This window comes from Poeciliopsis prolifica, unplaced genomic scaffold, assembly GCF_027474105.1.
Source record: "Poeciliopsis prolifica strain line A6 unplaced genomic scaffold, Auburn_PproV2 SCAFFOLD007, whole genome shotgun sequence".
Classification (NCBI taxonomy): Eukaryota; Metazoa; Chordata; class Actinopteri; order Cyprinodontiformes; family Poeciliidae; genus Poeciliopsis; species Poeciliopsis prolifica.
In genome coordinates, this window is record NW_026562382.1 from 6,611,075 (window position 1) to 6,630,257 (window position 19,183).

General features: G+C 40.0%; 1 protein-coding gene across 3 annotated transcripts in view; it reads left to right on the top strand.

Moving 5' to 3' along the window:
• Positions 1–11,809, top strand: part of nck2a (NCK adaptor protein 2a) — a 32,053-nt gene extending 20,244 nt beyond the window's left edge. For all 3 annotated transcript variants that reach the window (XM_055032211.1, XM_055032210.1, XM_055032212.1), the window contains 3 exons: positions 3,464–3,705; positions 8,831–9,585; positions 10,536–11,809. In XM_055032211.1, coding sequence (XP_054888186.1) covers positions 3,480–3,705; positions 8,831–9,585; positions 10,536–10,730 — 1,176 coding nt within the window. In that variant the 5' untranslated portion in view covers positions 3,464–3,479 and the 3' untranslated portion in view covers positions 10,731–11,809. The remainder of the gene's footprint in view (positions 1–3,463; positions 3,706–8,830; positions 9,586–10,535) is intronic.
• Positions 11,810–19,183: the final 7,374 nt, after the last annotated feature.

The window sequence follows — 19,183 nt, forward strand, 5'->3', positions numbered from 1 at the left end:
ATCTGCCTACGTTCTGGGGAACGTAGGCAGATGAAAGACTTTAGCTGCTCCCCCTCTCTCGGCCAGCTAAGCTAAGCTAGGTTGGTGGCATCAGCTAACTCACTCGTTACCTAGAAAACTTCGTCACTTATGCGGTAGCGGTTTAGTGTTTCATGGCAAATAACTGCTCAGTAATAAGAACAGAGTGAAGTGAAAGGAAAAAATTAAAACGGCGATGAGATGTCCTGTTACTCTTGCTTCCAGTTCAGCTGCCTTCTTCTCCTCATAAGTTTGGTGATGATTTAGGGTAAATCTTTTGATCAAACCTGATTGCACAATCAAACAGTAATCATTATCAGGACTTCTACACCTGTAAATGCAGGCAATGCTTTTTTAATTTTTTTATTTAAAAAATTCCTTGCACTTTGGAGTAGTGCAGTACTGTTTGGGAGTATATAACAGAATCAAACTAAAAAAATTAGGTTTGTGGTCGCACTAGGTGTTTACTAGTGCGAATCCTAAGCACTGTAACAATGAAGTGGTTCTCAGATTTCATGAATGCATGTGAAGGAGGAATAATAAACACTGTGAAACTGACAGAAAGTTGTAATCCTGTCTAATCCAGCTACTGCTGGCTGAGGCACAAGAGACCCAAGCACATTCACACACTTCCTGTCTCCTGGAAGAGCTGACGTCACCGTCCCTCATCTTGTCATAAATCCGTCCTTCTGCTCCACTTTCCTCCCCGATTCTAAAGAATCCCAGCTGTTGCTTTTGTCCCCTCCTTAAACGTCAACCTAACCAGCTTAACCTCAATTCTTCCGCTGCCTTTGTTGCTGCAGTAAAAAATAAAAAAAAATTCACACATCCTGGAAAGTCGAGCTGTTTAACTTGTAGCGATCTTGGCACACACTCCTCTGTGTTACACAACTCTTCTCCTCGTTCTCCTCCTCCTCTCAGCCATCCCTGTCCTGGCCTGCGAGGCGAGAGCCAGTTTGACAGCTTTTAGTGACGGCAAGCAGAGGCACATTTTCTGTGCAAACTGTTGCACATGAGCGGCTGTAGAGCAGCCATTAGACATTCTCCTGCAGTGACACAACCTACTGGTTGAGACCATAACAGCAGGAATGTTCCCAGTCATCTCTGACTCTGTGCTTGTGGCCTAAGTGAAACTGAGATAAATGTCTGTGGTTGAGCAAAGAGGGCACCATTTTCCGCTGCTGCTATTAGCATGTATTAATAAGTAATCTACGCAGAAGATATAAATCGTTCCTCCGCTAATGGAATCTTTCTAGAACGTCTAATTTAAGCAACTCTTAGCGTGAGTCATCTTTCTTCAGAGTAGCTTTTACCCGTTTTTACCCGTTGAAGAGTAAAATGTAAATAATTAAGCAAACATTCTTCTTGCATTTGTGCTGCAGGCTAATATGCCATTTTTTTCCCGTCTAGACTATGTGAAACTATCTATTGATCACGTGCACTAATTATTAATGGGTAATCTCACCTACATGCTTCTCTATGCACTCAAATCAATGTTGTTTTCCATTTTAACCACTGCAGGGCTTTCTGTTTGAATCAGTTAATCACTGATCATTTCAACATGGTGGAAAAAGTCAATGGATCTCTATTATTACCTTTTATGTGGAAGACTATTTTTAACTCTTGTCTAAAGGTTGCTACATCCTAATGTATCAATCCCTAACCATAATATTGCTTGCGATTAGGTTTTCATTTATTGCTCTGAAAGAACAATCGCTCATAAAAAGATCAAACATTTATCAATTTTACAACTTCAATGGCAGAACATTGAGAAAGTGGCTCTTTGTTGTACTGAGTACTCAGCCATTTGTTACAAGTAATTAAGCTAATCTGGAGACAGTTGACTTTCCTTTCATTTTCTTGTTTTGATTTTCACACCTTGAAGGTGAGCTAAATATAAACTTGGTCGGTCAGATTGTTTTCATATCGTGAGGTTGCGTTTTTCATGTGAGGTTATCCCAGAGTGGACTTGACTCAAACATTTCAGTTTCTGAACAGGAAGGTGGTCTAGTTGACCCATGTCAAATGACCTTACTCAAAGCCTGATGAAATAGAGCATGTAATCGCTGACTGCACTGTCTAAAAAAACCAAACCCCCAACAGGCAAGGTGTGTTTGTGTATATGTGCACAAGCGAGAGCACACAAATTGATTTGTTTGGTGCGTTTTGTGCTGCTTTCTGCCAAAATAAACCTTTTGTAGAAGCTTCGATGTCTGTAGAGCTGCAGGTTCTGCCGTTAAACTTCATGCTTTCAGCTAATGGTGTTACCTGGTATCTTCTGACAAGATGGGGTTGCACTGTTAGACGTATATGAAATGCTGCTATAATTTTCATTTAAGGAATTAAAGGCTTTATTGCCAGCTTGTGCTCAAAATATTGCCATGAACATTTATCTTGGTTATATAATATAGTGGAAACATTTCCTGGATTTATCCGGGCTAATACCCAGTGTGAGCAGGGATAAGCACTTTAGCAATTCTACTTGGGGATGAGTGTGGATCATTTTTTAATGACTTCTTACTTGTGACAGCAGCGCTGAGCTTCACAAACACAGCTCACAGCGATAAAGTTTTCACACCCTTTAAAGCCTTCCTCATTTAGTCATGTTACTTTGACGTCTACCTCAGTAGAAGATCAACGTCAGACAGAAAAGATTGTGATGAGTCGATTATTGAAATAATTGTCAACGGATTGTGTAATTAACTTGAGTATAGCAGACTGAAAAAAGACATAATTAAGCCTGAACTGTACAAAAAAAATACATTTTGCATTTAAAATTAAAAACCTTTTTTGTCTGTAAACACGTTCTACCAAAAACTCCTGAAGCTTCACCTGGTTCAAAATCTTCTTTTTTTTTACTCCTTTTGCTATCCATTTATTTATGAGTTAATCCAAAACATAGTTGACAAATTATCTTGAAACTGTATTAAGTTAAGCTGAGAGTGCCAAGCTATTGTCATGTTGATGTTGGAAGAATTGCTTTAGCTGCAGATGCTTTCTTTACTTCAAATAATGAAGCATACACAAAAGCAATGGTATGTAATTGGACTTTAGGCAATGTATTTTTCTTTTTTTTTCTTTTTTTTTTTTTTTTAAAAAAGCTATTTGTTTGCATCTTTTAATGTATTTTTAGTTTTGTAAAACTACTTTTTTATTCAATCAATCATAAGAATGTTTGTAACATAAATAATCGTTAGTGCCCGCTCCAAATATTTAATTTGTCCATTCAGACTTCTGTACAATATCAATATGGCAAATCCTTTGCAGGAGCTACTATTGAAATGCAGTAATTTATAGCTGATTAATTATTAACTCAGTCTATCTATTGTCTGTCATCAGCTTTTGTTTTTGTGTCATGAGAAAAAGTCGGATTGTGTTTTAATGTACAGATCGCTCGGCATCATATGCTTGTCGTTGATTTCTGACTCCTCCTCCTTCTCCCCAGGAGGACTCCATGAAAGATGACAGAGGAGGTGATTGTTGTAGCCAAGTGGGACTACATAGCCCAGCAGGACCAGGAACTTGACATCCGTAAAAACGAGCGCCTCTACCTCCTGGACGACTCGAAAACGTGGTGGCGCGTCCGCAACACCGCCAACCAGACGGGTTACGTGCCGTCGAACTACGTGGAGCGCAAGAACAGCCTGAAGAAAGGCTCTCTGGTGAAAAACATCAAAGACACCCTGGGTAAGAGGCTTTCAGCTCCCGGCTGTGGTGGAGAATGAGGTCCCCCAAGTGCAAGAATTATCACTACTAACGTGTAGAGATGCTTTTCATCAAAAGCATAAATCTATGTCCCACATTGACTAAGATGAGATATTTCCGTGCTCTTTGAGTTTGTTTTTCAGTCTGGATTTTCATAAAGAGTAAAACGAATTTCTCACTGTGTTTCTGTCTTGGCTGGTAGCTGTCACCAGTCTCTCCAGGGAGCCTGTTGAGTCGGCCATTGCTCTCAGCTGTCAGCACTCTGTCGCTCAGTGTCCGCAGCCATGACTTGAATATATTAGTCTATCTGTGTGGGTTTAGCCTTCAGCTAAGGGGGTGAAAATGGTGTGTGTAGTGTATGTGAAAGGAAGTCTCTACTTTTCTCCGATTAAGTAAGGGGAAAGCAGAAGCCCTCCTTCTATTGATTGGCAATGAAAGTAACGATAGATGACAGATTATTCAGAGACTTCTCCTTTATGCAATAAATTTTCCTTGACTTTGTCATTCAGGCAGAAAGAAGACACCAATTATCTGTATCAAAGGAAGAAATTTCCATCCCATTATTAAGTCATGTTCAAAACCTTTGAATCTAAAGGAGGAAAATGAAACAAAGAACAAACCTAATATTATCGCCCAGAAAAAAGAAACACCTTGGGCTATGAGAAATTATCATTTTTGGTGCTGTTAAAAGAAAAAAACAGAACACACTGAACATTTTAGGTCAACATTTAGTGAGTCTGTGTTTTTTTTTCTTATTATTATTATTATTTTTTTTTTTGCGCTTGAAAGCAGAGCTTACAGGTGTGCAGTACATCCCGAAAAGCTAAATGAATAAGAACCGACTCATATTTTTTGCAAATACATATACCAAATATAAGTTTTACTGTTTTTTCAGTTTTTGAAAGGAATTAACAGAATAACTAAAAGTACCCTTAATAAATAAATAAATCAATAAATAAATATAGTCGTTGTTAAAGAAATCTCAATTTGGTAAGAATCCTGATCGGTTGTTGGGATGTTTTATGTGACAAAGGGCCCTCTGGTTACATTTGCATCCAACAGTTGACTTTTTAGTTTCTAAAGTTGAAAGAAAAGTTTGATTTATTTTGATGTCTTGTGGGAGGAATAATCCTCTGGCCTTTAGGTAGATTGTGCCCTAATTCATTTTTTCAAGTTTTTGAATATGGAAATGGAGGCAAGAAATCATTTGGGACAATGGGGCTCTTCAACACCCACTCACATGTTTTCCCTCTGAAGTGAACAAATGCCACAGATGTCACCCCCAGCAAACATCCTCCTCGAATTAAATGGCAGCACTTAGTTTTTTTTTTTTTTCTGATCTTTGATGCTCAAGTCAAGGGAGCAAAATATAAAATCCTACTCTTTTGATCTACTAATGGGTAGCAAAGCAAATGGTGAAATTAATTTGTTTTGACAGCTTCGCTATGGGATACCTGCTCCGCTATCAGAATGGTCGGGAACAGGGACGAGAGGAACCTGGGCAGGAAATGGAAATGTCTGGTGGAAAGCAGTTTAAATGTAAAACAAGCAATAAGTGTGTGGTTTCCAAAGGCAGCTGTAGCTGGAGGTGACGGAGAGAGGTGGATCGAGGTCAGCTTTAATGTATTCACCTCTCCCGCTCTGTGGATCCAGACCCTCGGGGGTGGGGAGGAGCTGCAGCTGCATGCCGGCCTCCCTGACACAGCCTGCTGGAGTCGGTCACCTTAACCGGAGGTCACAGGGCGCAGGGATGAAGCCCTCCTCCCTCTGTTCTCCACTCCAGCGCCAATTTCATCAGCTCCTCTCTTGGTCACCTCACCGTGGACCTCTGCTTTTCTCTTATCGGTAGTTATACTGCAGGACAAATCAGGCACCTAATGGCTATATCAGAATGATGGATCATCCCCCTGCTCTCTGACTGAGTTATATATCGACTACAACATTATGGCCCCGTTCCATCCCAGTCTGGGCAGCATCCTTCCTGCCTGCAGCTCTTTCCTGTTAAAAGCCTGCGAAAATCCAATAGGCGAGAACAACTTCACCACGAGCCGATGAGCAATAGGTGAGGGTCAGGTGATAATGGAAACTACGCACACACTTCAGCGGATAATTTGATTGGTTGAGAGTTTGATGACTTTGTCAGACTCCCCCCCCCCATCGTTTTAATCTTCTTCAGTGAGCATTTTGATATCGTCTCTTTTCTGTTCTCTGCAGATTCTCTTCTCCATGTGTGCTGCTTTTTGGAGCAGTTGTATTATCTGCATCCATCTGAACAGAGTCTTAACTATAAATGGCTGCCTGCTGCTCGGTGCCCCACTTTCTTCTCCTTGGAAATAAAAAAAAAAAAAAACATAGTTGTGTTAATAGTCGCTGGAACTGGGTCAATACTCACCTATTAAACTAAAGAGAACATAAAATTTCTGCTTATTTGAGTCTTTACAGAGTACAGTTTTCGTTAAAGGTCAAACCACTCTAGAAGCTCACTAAGCCTGGTGATTGGGCGTTAAGTTAGTCATTCATTCAGCAGCCTGCCGGGTTTTTGAGTTAAAAAATGTTTAAAGTTGGCAAGAAACTTGAAAATATCGCCTGATAATTATGTGTCATTGGAAGATTAATGCTTGAATACTGACTATAAAGCCTCAAAAAATGCAAACACTAAAAAAAATTATAAATAAATAAATATCGTTTAGCCTGGTGGGGGCCCAAGTAAAGCCTGGTGACCCGCCAGACTTATAATACACTGGAGGTAACCCTGACTATGTATGTATTGTTGTTTGTAAGACCTTTTCAAAGCTTATTAGATTTTATCACTAAGTCATTTTTGGTCATTAGCATCCAACATTTTGACATTTTTTCCTTTTTCTTTTTTTTTTTACTCTGCAAGCCTTTTGACAGCCTTACCGACTTTACACACAATGGGGCATTAAGACCTCAGAGCCCTTAGATTAAAAACAGAGCCACACTGCTGGAAGGGCTGATTAAAAGACCACATATATCACCTGTGATTCACCCTCAAAGAGCTCTTAAACCTCATCACCTGCTGTTTTAGAACTATCACTTCACTACAGGCTCCTGTTGGGTTTTTTGATTGTGGACACATGTGTCTGGTGGGTGGTGTGATTTTGCAAGGACCCACTTAATACAGTTTCTTCCCCGCTGCCTTTCAGTGGAAGCAGAAGAGTGAAGCAATATGCTGCAACTTACAGCCTTTCATCAGCTCACTTCCCCCAGAGTTGAAGCCCTCTGGGTTTAAAAATCGCGTCTCCTTTCACAAGATGAAGAGATAGATGAAGGCTCAGAGAAGATGTCACGCCGCCGCTTTAACAGGCAGACCGATGCCTTGAAGTGGAAATGAGCGTAGAGGTGAGAGGTGTGTGGAGATGCAGGTCTTTTTTTTTTTTGCTAGGCTCAGAGGGAGTCGTGAAGCATCTCTCAACCGCATTACCCGGGTCATTTTATTTAGTTTTTCTTTCCTTGACCTTCTCAAGTTGTCCCAGATGTCAGCCTTCCTCCTCACTCATAAATATCAGATTTGTGGGCTACACAGTGCCATACACAAACACACACTGCTTGCTATTCCTACCTCATCCTCCTCCTTTGCATTTTTGTCAGCTGTGGCTTCTGATGTGTTTGGTCTCCAGCGTGTGTGAGGAACAGCTGCCAAGAAACCCCCTGTCTTTCTCCACTGCACTCCTCTCTCCCTTACTCTCCGCCAACAAGTTTCATGCTACTCTGCGTGAACCCTGCAATTTTCAAACAAAGTAAATGCTCTGTTCAACAGTGACATTTCTGCGGCAGAGTCTGGGAGAGGAGCTGTCAAAATTTCTCTCTTCAGTCATTAGCAGCTTCCACTGACACCAGCTTCAGCCGTCAAGTAAATGCTTTAAATGCTGACAGCCGTGCTGGGTGTAATTACTGTTTTAACATCCATGTGAGGAAGAAGAGGAGACCTCCTCGGTTTATGTTTGAGTCCCACTGAAGTGTTCTAACACGTTTAAAGACTCGTCTTTGAAAGAACATGAATGGCGGAGTGAGAGGCAGGTAAGGCAGGGCCTGACTTTGATCCTGGACCTGCCTGTCATTATCAAGCCCATGGTGCCTGCTCCACTTTTCATTCCCTCTGTGCTCCATCTATTTTCAACCTTTGGGTTTATATGAAGGTGTATGTGGTGTGTAGATGATGTCAGCTGAATGCTAAGTAGAGAAAAGCCCTAGTTTTGTTCTGGAGGAGTTGGGGGAAGGCGTGTTTTGCCCACTGCAGGACATCTTACTGGAAAAGCCTCAGCACTTTCTCTTTTTTCTTCTAATTGATCACCAAACAAAAGTTCTCACAAGAGCAAAGTCTTCCTCGTATTGGATGTGAAGGACATCCTGATCATGAGTTTCTTTTGACGCAGAAACCTTTGTAAATACTTTAATATTGAACAATACTGATTTCCAGTCAATTTGCTTATCCTTGCTGGGTCACAAGGGAGCTGGTGCCGATCTCCAGGGTTTAATAAGATCAAGGTGGGGTACACGCTGGACAGGTTGCCAGTACATCGCAGGGCACCACAGGACAAACAACCATAGAGAGAACTTGCAAACTACAGCAATAAAAATAACTGAAATGGCATTAACACATATACTCAACTTTAATGTGCTTTGCAATAAAAAATATGACGTTGATTTTCTGCACTGTTTTTCTGCGTGCGTTTTTAGCAGCAGCTCATCGAGCAGCCAGTAACTGGATGCTCGAGTGTCATATTTGATAAGTGGTGACTCCTAAAAAGTATTCTGCTGATCCAAAAGGTAGCAGGGAAAACGAAAACACTTCTTGAAATTTTAAATACAGATAAAACTAGCCACTCTGCAGGACATATACAATGTTTGTTTCGACATAACAAAAATACATACAAACATTCTGCTTGTCTTCTTGAATGCAGGGCAGTCGGTTCTTAACTCATTACTTCTTTCCACAAAAAGGAAGGCTTAAACAAACAAAAGCTAATTATTTTGTGACTAAGTTTGGCTGTCTAAGATATTGCTGAAGGAGTTAAGATCACAGATAGTTATGTCCACTGTTTCCAAACTATTCAACTGAAGGTGTTGTCGTTTTCGTGCACAGGTTTGGGAAAGGGTAAGAGGAAGACGAGTGCGCGTGATGCCTCCCCTACGCCGAGCTCAGACACGGAGTACCCTTCCAACGGGGGCGGAGGTGTGGTCGGCGCCGCAGAGCGGGTCTTCGACCTCAACATCCCTGCTGTGGTCAAGTTTGCGTACACGGCAGAGAGAGAAGACGAGCTGACTCTGCTCAAAGGCTCCAGGGTGGTCGTCATGGAGAAGTGCAGCGACGGCTGGTGGCGTGGCAGTCAGGCCGGCCGCGTCGGCTGGTTTCCCTCCAATTACGTCCAGGAGGAGCTCATGGGGGTGGACGACAAAGATGGGGATTCCCCGCGAAGTTACCTCGGCGAAACTCTGCTGGCCAATGGCCGCGCCGGCGGCCGGGGCGTCGTCCTCCACCTGGTCCAAACGCTCTACCCCTTCAACTCGACGACCGAGGAGGAGCTGAACTTTGAGAAAGGAGAAATTATGGAGGTGATAGCGAAGCCGGAGAACGACCCAGAGTGGTGGAGGTGCAAGAACTCTCGCGGCATCATTGGCCTGGTGCCTAAAAACTATGTGGCGGTGCTGGACGAGCGACCCGGCCCACCCTCCACCACGTCGGGCTCCCCTCAGGGCCGCTATATCGGACCGGCGCGCTCGGGGAAGTTCGCCGGCAGGGACTGGTACTACGGCAACATCACCAGACAGGAGGCTGAGTGCATACTCAACGAACGGGGAGAGGAGGGCGACTTCCTCATACGAGACAGCGAGTCATCGGTGAGTCATTTAGGTGAAGTCATGGCACCATGTAGGAGACGCTGACAAGGATTTTATCCAAAATTAATAAAATTAGAGATGTTCATTAAAACCTAATGGCAAATTTGCACACATTATGACATGAAAGAAGCATATTAATGACTTTAAGGAGTAGATGGTCAATAATCACATGAAAATGTAACGGAGGTGCAGGAATTTAATCCACATTTGCTTCCAGCGATGTTTTCACACACATGCAGCCTTAGCTCGTTGACATGGAGCTAAGGCTGCAGATGAGTCAGTAAGGTTCGCACAGATTGCGTTTAATTTTCCACTTAAACAAGCTGTTGCACGTGGCTACATCCAACTAATGCACTATATTTCTGCCTTTTGCGCATTTTCACACTGATTAATCGCCAATAAGCAATTATCTAAATGGTACAGTATTTAACATTTTACACTGAAATATATTTAGTCCTCAGTAATTTCATAATTCCTGCTTAACTTTTTATATATTTTTTATAATTCAGTCATTAGATGTACCTGGCAACTGACTCCACTTTGTAGTAAACCTGAACTTCTCTGAATGTCTCTCGTCTGTAACCCTCTTTGCTGCTGTCCTGGGTTTGACATCTGAACCTGACAGCTTTGTTGCATCTCTTCTCCCTCTTTACATTCTTTCTGCCCATTTCCTGTCTGATTAGTGTCCATTCATCCCTTTAATATTGAAAAAAAAATTAAAATAAATAAAATCTGCTCAGTATTTATGGTCATAATAGAAATAAACTTTTCACCTTTTGATTAACTTGTTTTAAAATTTGCGTAACTGCAATTTTAAATCTTTAAATTGTAGCACAAGATTTTTCTTCTTTTTAATTATGAACACAATGCTGCCCCCTGCTGGCCGATCTTAATTTGCTCGATGTAATCGTGTGTTTCTCTTTGTCTCCCTGTTTTGTTTTGTCTCTTAGCCCAGTGATTTCTCCGTGTCCCTGAAGGCGGTGGAGAAAAACAAGCACTTTAAAGTGCAGCTGTCAGACGGGGCGTACTGCATCGGCCAGCGCAGGTTCAGCTCCATGGATGAACTAGTGGAGCATTACAAGAAGGCCCCCATCTACACAAGCGATCACGGAGAGAAGCTGTACCTGGTGAAGGCGCTGCTGTGATCTACACACCTACACTGGATCTCTCACACACACACACACACACACACACACACACACACACACACACACACACACACACACACACACACACACACACACACACTATCCCTAACTGTCTTAACCCAAGCCTTAGCTCTGGTCCCCTCCCGCTGTGGCGTCTGTACCACATCCAGATCCTCAGATCTCCTGGATTGTTTTTTTTTTTTCCAAGTGAAAACCAGACGAACTTTTTTTGTTTGCTTTTCTGGCTCATTGCTGTTTTTTAGAGACGACCCTCAGACAGCCATCACTGAGCCACACGGCGAACACAGTGTGTACCGAGCCTCTGTCATCTTGGATGTGCTAACATGCAGTGACCACATTTGCTGCTAACAGAACGCCTGAGGCCTTGTCGGGGGGTTGAGCTCTCCCTGTGATGTCATGCGTAACGTATTCTTACTAGCACGCACATTGTAAGTTCCACCATTGCTCTTAACTCACCCAGGAGAGAACCGACGTTCGTACCGGTTCAAAGAGGGGCTCGGACCTCAGTGGAGCCTAACTCTGTCACGTCTAATCGCTGCCCATGTTTCATTTAGTCTATCAAGACCCACTTGTTAGTGAACTCACTTTTTATTATTATTTTTTTTAAAAGCTTATTTAAATTTGTTCAAGTTTTGTAGTTACTTTCTCACAAAGTGACCAGAATCACTCTTGCCTTTTGTTTTCTAATCTTCACCATTCCTCCACCCACTTGTTTTTGTCTTTTGTTGTTGCAATGCGACCATTTTCTGTTTCTACCGAACAGTTAATTGCTAGTGATACTTTAAATGTGGACAACAACACTCACTGTAGTATTTCTACCAGGCGGTGCAATAGAGGAGACCTCAGAGTTCCTGTAGAGTTTGAATGTTGATCCATGTAACCAAACGTGCCACCCTGTACCCGTTTACTACTGGCTCCAGGTCTTCACTGCACTCTCAGACTAACCCACAGCTCAGTGCTCACGCTTTATAATGCGTCGAGTTGAACTTATCGTTCTCCAGTACGTGTCTGTAGCTACATGAGGAAGAATAACAATAAAATCTTTTTTGTTTGTTTGTTTGTTTTGGGATTGCTTGCTGAGTAACAACACTGTTTCTGTGATGGCGATTATGTTTGGGGAAGATGAAAGAAAGTACCTCTTCTGATAGTATTCTTGTGATTACAAATAACTTTGCAGGAAATGTATATTAAAGACTAATCAGTAATTAAATGAAACCCCGATTCGAACAGAAGTCTATTTAGGGATGGGTATTTTAGAGCTCTATCTTTATAAATCAAAGTAATTTCATATATTAGCACCTCCAAAAACTGTTTTTTTTTTTTTTTTTTTTTTTATTATTCCTTCCCAAAATATTTACCCCTGGTTAGCGGCTCCTTCAGCTCTTGTTAGGCCTGAATATTGAAAACTAATTAAGTAATATTAAAGTCACAGACACCTGATTGTAAAATTAGTGTTGATTTGTTGTATTTAGACATTATGGATGCTCCTCATTTATTGGCATCGCTGCCTAAGATGTGCAAAAATTAAAATAAATCATTTTTTTGAAGGTGAGGTTTTATTTTTTACCTCATTTACTATCCGACTCTCAGTAACTGGTGGAGTTTCAATGCGACCATTTCCTGTTTCTACCGAACAGTTAATTGCTAGAGATACTTTAAATGTGGACAACAACACTCACTGTAGTATTAACGCAAAGCCCCTCATGTCTTTGCGTTTGTCACAGTTCTTTAGTGATTTTTTTTTTTTAATCACTTCTCCCAGTCTCGCTACGGTTACATTTAGGTGAGTGGCTTTGTTTTTTGTTGCGTCCTTTTACGACTTATCTGATCAACACACATCTACTTTAATGGAATGACATGTTTTCTTGACTTTCCTATTTTGAAGTAAGAGACATAGTTATTATCCCCATTGGAAACATGAAATCTTCACTTGGTTATTAAAAACATGTTGACACTGAGATCAAGATGGGAAAACTTAACTCCACTTTAAAACTTGTATTTATTTCATAAGAAATGTTGGAGCTGATTTTTGGCACAGGTGATGTTCAGCAAAAAATGTTTTTTACTGAGGGATTTTTTAAATTTATTTCTCTATCCACAGAATAAGAAGTTCAAATGTTTTCCTGTCTTTCTAATTTATTAGAAGAGAAAATTAGACCTCGGAATCATAATTAGACCAATGGAAAATGTGTCTGGATGCACAGATAAACAAAACACACACATTAAAAAGTTCTAATTATTTTTTTAGTAGGATTTGCTGTGATAAGATTAATATTCTATCTTACACATCTTTAACAGAGGGCCCAGTAAATGTATTTTACAAGCATAGCATAGTAGCAGATTAAAACCCTGCTTTAGCTTGTATTTAGTTGAAATAAATCATCCTCCATTGTAAAGAAACCAAATACGCCACCATCTGATTCACATCCAGAAATCTAGCAACACCAAACATCCACCCGTTTCTGTGTTTGTTTACCAATGGAAGTGTTGATCATGGGGTCCTCAGCTTTTATATGATATATCTGAATGTTATTGAGCACTGTTATTTAATTCTTGTCTCCACTGTATGTATATATTCAAATAAGAAGAGGTGCATATATGAATCATTAAGATCCAACCTACGGTACTGTATCACCGACAACGTGATGAGAATTGAGATACTTTTGTTCAATGAAATTTTTTGACAAACACTCGTGACTGTTTCATGCAGCGTCGGCAGTCAATAAAGGAGTTTTTTGCAGCTATTTGTGATTGGCCTCTTGGTTACATTTTTGATCTTTTCCCTCTGGTTATTGATGATCCACAATCCTTCTTTGGTACCAAAGAACATCTTAATTTAGCTTCCTTAAAGGTTCTATTGTGTCATAAGGCACTTGGGTTTCACAGCTGGATTAAACTCATCATTTGAAGTCTGACATGCTACTTATGTTTTATTTGGTGCAAATCAATTTTGAAAAATATATATAGATACATGTGATATTTGTCCATACATTTAAGCATACACAAAATGTTTTGCAGCATTTATTTTAGCTACTGTACTTGTTTGAAAGAGTGAGAAGTTTATTCTCTTCTGAGATTACCATTTGTTTTATTTTTCTTTATCATTTATGAATCAAAAAATTACAAAACATTTCCTTGAGTTTTGCGGTTTAAGGGGGGAAAAAAATGTATAAATAAATGTGTTTCTGCCAACAAAATAAGCTATGACAGAAAACCTATCAAAGGCTTGTTGCAGCAACTTTACATTGACAAATGCTTAAAGATCCACAGAGAATATCACAGTAAGTTCACCTTCTACTTTTAGCTGTTATGTGCAATTTTCTTTGTCCTTTTAAAAATATATTTTAAATGTCTTTATGAGGAGCAATCTTGGTGAACAAAGTTGATTCTGACTGACTTTGAAAACACGCCGTGCTTATGGCTATTATCGGCTTTCGAGTTATCGCCTGACATAAAATGAAGCGTAGAAAGAGAAGCGTCATGCTGTCTAAGCATTACCACACTGCACTTTATGCGTTATATTGCTCGAAAGATAAAGCTGTGTTCTTTTATGTTTTGGTGTGAACACTGAAAGAGCATTTCCTCTAGTTTTCTTATAGAGTGCTCCGATCTGAGTTGTTGCCCGTCTCTGAAGACGGATGATTCTTGTCAGGCAGGTTCTTATCTGGTGCTGAGGTGGAACCAGAGAGCTGCTGGTGAAGGAAAGGAAAGCTTCGTATTGACGTTTCATATTTTTGCGATCGGCTTCACACACTCAGTACCTTAATATAACATGACACATGTTTTCCACTATTGTCCACCCGTTTGGCATGAGGTGTTCCAGTAATGCTAGTCTGATTATAGACAGTAAAGAACTGATTATGATTAAATTATGCCAAAATCATTCAGGTCTTTGAATAATGTGTTGCATTAGTTGTCATTCTCCACATGGGGGCAGTATTGACCTTCACTTTCCAACTATTCAGATTTAATAGGGGGCGGGGGGAGAAACTCGTAAATAAATTAAATTACCTATGTTGAATTGTTTGTTTGTATCGTTTTCAGCTTATTGTATTCAGAGCTCATTTCTTGATGGTTTCTAAAAATAATAGTAAAATAAAACCTTTGTGGATGAGAGAAAAAAAAGTCTAAATTATTAGCAGAGTAAACATTTTGAAATCAGCTTTAATAGTAAAACTTGAGTAAAAAACAAAAACAAACTTCCACAGAAACACATGAGCTGAGATCTGAACTGGGTTTGCCAAAAAAGAAAAAAGAAAAAGCAGGGCAAAGTTAAAACATGCTTCTCAAAGGGCTTTGATATAAAAATATATAGTAAATATTCACTGTGGATATTCTGTGGTCCCAAATTAGAGCCGTCGGAGCGGTGAGGTTCATGGCCTGTGCGGCCCTGACTTCATCATAATCCTATTTTCTAATACAGACCCCCCTGCGTGTTGTTGTTTACGTAAGGAAATCTCGCGCATGCGTACAACGCTGGAGGCTAAAAAGGCTATTCTTTTACGTGTCGTGCATATCCGTAGAATAATCCCGTTAACTCAGTCAAGCTTGGACATGGAGATGACGTCATTTCAAAGGGAAAACCCCGTTAAAATACAACTCAAAACCTCGCGCTTCTCGCTCTCCGTACCAGCGCAAGCTACGCGCAGACTCTCAAATATTTCCCACACAAAGAGCAGAACATTCAGTCTGTTGCGACAGTGTGGTTTCAGGTTGTGGTTTTTGCGATTATTAATAAGTGATAGCTTATTAAAAGAGGAGAAAACTAAATATATGACGTCACTGGATCGCAGTTATCTTCTAACGGTCCTTATATGCAGCATTTCCTCTTCTACAATAATAATAATAATCATCATCATAGTAATATTAAAAGCTCAGTCAATAAACATCCTGTAATTTCAGTAATCAAAACCCATAACTAGCACTGCTATACAGCTTACTGCCGCAGCAGTAAGTACAGCTGGTTTAAAACTCCCAGGAGCCATTGTGGCATTGTTTATGAAGTGTTTATCGATTTTCAAAGGAATGGCCCAGATAACAGAGTGAATGTGATGTCTTTTGTAGACTTGCTCTCTGTTTTTCGTTTTGTATTTATGATGTCCGCTGCACAACAATTTCTCTCTGAGGTATCAACAAAAACTGACCTGACTTGAACTGAACCACTGCTGAGGAGCTGCACCAAAGACTAACATTTTCAAAAGATTATTTCAAGCTGCCGCCACATTTACAGGGTGGGCTTGTAATCAACAGATGAAAAATTGATGACTTGAAATACATATTCGTAATTGGTTTTTACTCCCACACTCAATGTTCAGTCAGGTTAATACACTGCAAACACAAAATCTTACCAAGTATTTTTTTGTCTAGTTTTTAGTTCAGATATCTTTGTACATTTGAATTGAAACAAAACTAACCCAGAAATAACTTTTCAGCCAGATATGGCAGCTTGTTTTAAACATGTAATTCCTTAATAATGATTAAAAAAATATTAGTTCCACTGGAAGATTATGTCATAAATGTCTCTGAAACTAGTACTTCTTGATGAATTGTTGACTTTACAAAACGCTTATATCTTGCTGAAAAGTTAACTTTGTTTGCGTTATCTAATTTCAAGGCTGCAAAATTATTTGCTTCAGAAACTGAACCAGGAATACTTGGTGAAATGTTACGTCTTTTCAGTGTAAAGCCATCGGTCTAGTTTCTCAAGCAGTTCAATCCAACATTATTATCTGGCAGATTTAAGTTTAAACTTGCCTTTTAATTTGACCAACATTTTTCTTTTGATTGGATATTGTAATGACATTTAGGTGTGGCTTTGCCAGAGTCCTGACTTGAACCTATATGAGGCGGGAAAAATGTTCGATTTCAGTCACAGCACCATCCATCAACCCCTCCCCTCCACCTCACCTGGCTCCAGCGCGGCTCCAACGTGACAGGTTGGTAGGTAGATGATGTTTAAACTTGTATGAGACACAGTCTGATGCGCTGAATGTAGCTGTGAACAAGAGAAGGAGGGCTGGAGGCCACTGCCGGACAGCAGCTGGGAAAGCAGCTTTCATGTACTTTCGGAAAGGAGCTTACCAGAAGAATGAAAACAATCGACACAACACTGGCAGCTGCCAGGAGTTAAGTTTAATAAAAAGTTGCACAAGATGATGCCTGTCAGAGAGAATTGGGCTTTTGAAGCGTGGCAATAATAGTTGGTTATTGCTGGGCTTTTGTTCCATTTTTAATTTTCCTTTACAGTCAAGGAAACCATCAGCCACTTTCAGCGCAAGTTTAGCTTTGAATCTCAGTGACATTTTGTTTTGAAGATCTAGAGGTAGAAACAACAAATAAAAAGTAATTTATTCCTTCTGCTCCTGGCATTTTGAAAAGAAAGGGGGATGCTATTCTTTCTATGTAAATTGTGGTTTGACCAGTGTGATACTTTTGTGTAGCTGTGCAGAAAATTGTCTGTTGGAGAGAAAAAAAAATTAACTGACTGAGAAAAAGCGGGATGATTTGTCTCTAGTTTACATAAAAACCTATGAATGAAGGCAAAAGCAGCAGCTTGATGGACCAGCGATAGACTTGATACTTTGTCGGATGATTTTCAAGTTATTTGTCTTCACCAGCTTCATGCGACTATTGCAGGATTTCTTTGCTTCCTCTTCTTTTGGAAAACACTTCAAGCTTGGTCGGATTGGACAGAAAGTGTTTGTTAATGTCAAATTTTAGTTAGGTTTAGGTTTGGACTGTGATTGGGCGAGTAAACTCCAGATGCGCCACTGTTGCTTTGGCTTTAAGTTTAGGGTCATTGTCCTGATGAAAGTTGAAGCTGCCCCACAGGCTCAAGTGTTTCTCAGACTTTTACAATTTAAGGGGTGATTGTAATTGGGTTTCTTATTTAATGGTACGGAGCCCAATAGGGAGCATGCTGTTTATTTATTTTTTTTTTTGTGTTACCCTGCAATAATGTACTGATCAATTCATGCGGCATAACTTTCTTACTGTGGCCATCGTACTTTATGATATTATATAAGGTTTTTGTAAAGTTTTTCCATGTGTCTTAATATCTCATTGCGAAATACCTGAAGTTTCATGAATCTTTTGCTTTAGGATAGAAACGCACCACAAACCTATGACTTAAAGAGAAACTTTCCATAGGAAGGAAAGAAAATAATACCTCCAAACTGTTTGGACTGTTTCTGAGTTATTATCACGGGGTGGTCAGTGGTCTGACAGATTTGATTGTGTCTCTTTTGTGTTTTCTGAATTATTTATTTTCATGTTCAGTTGCATCTCAACCTTTCACAAACGACTCACACACCTCTGAGCAGAAAGGTGCAGCAGCAACAGAGCAGTCATGATGAGGGTAAACAGACCTGACCGCTCAAAATTCAGGTCCTCGTTGTAAAACCGATTCTTCAGAAACTTTGTTATCTGGAAGCAAATCCTCCAATCAGTGCGATCTGATAAATGTTTAGAATGTGGGTGTTGTGAGGTTTCCCTCGTTGTGCTGAAACTGCTGTGCAGAAAGAGCTGCAGATGGGTCACTCCTGCCCTTCTGTCAGTAAATACCCAGCACTGCCTTTCCAGTTTATGCTGTGCAACAAACTAACTGGTCTTTTCAGGCCTTTGACTAACAGGCACACTGCTGCATGATGTCACCCAAGAGCTGCTCAAGAGATTAAGACTGGTGCCATCCTGTAATCGCCTCTTGATTGCAGTGACCTCCTCTGTCAGGACACTGCACCCTAACACACTGCAGTAACTGCTTGGAAGAGACATGACAAATGGCCCAAGGCATTTATCTTGCTCTCAATCTTGCCATATCACACTCTGATTAAGTATCTGCAGCTCAGGTGAAAACCACGCTTACATGCAGAATGCTGTGCTGAAAGTATCTGCTGCCAGCATCTCTTTGTTGACACCTCAGGTCCTGAATTTATGTGTCCAAGATCCGATTTTAATTTGATTGCAGGATAAAATGTATGGAAATAGATGTTTGATTTCAGAAATAAAGTTTAAAAGTTGAGAATAAACTTTCTCTTCATTGTTTTTCTTCATATGACCTTGATTCTCCATTTTAGAAACATAAGATAGAGAGATTTTCTCTACTGTTTTTACTACTTTATTTTACTTTATCTCTCTGGATTAATCTTCTTTTTTTTGCTCTTATTTTTTACTAACTCTTTGCTTGAACTTCTTCCCTGTTTCCTGTATTCTTATCTTCCAATGCCAGTCATAAATATTATTTTCTGTATGTTTAAACAGTACATAAGCTTCATATTTTGAACAGTTGTTCCTCATTCTTACAGAGCTTTGCAAAAGGAATGTGTGAAACGGAAATAAAGAAAATAAAAGAAATCAAGAAAACCAAGAAATTATTATCTGACATAAATTTGTTATAAAAGTATTACTGATCGAACTTAAGTTTTAATAAC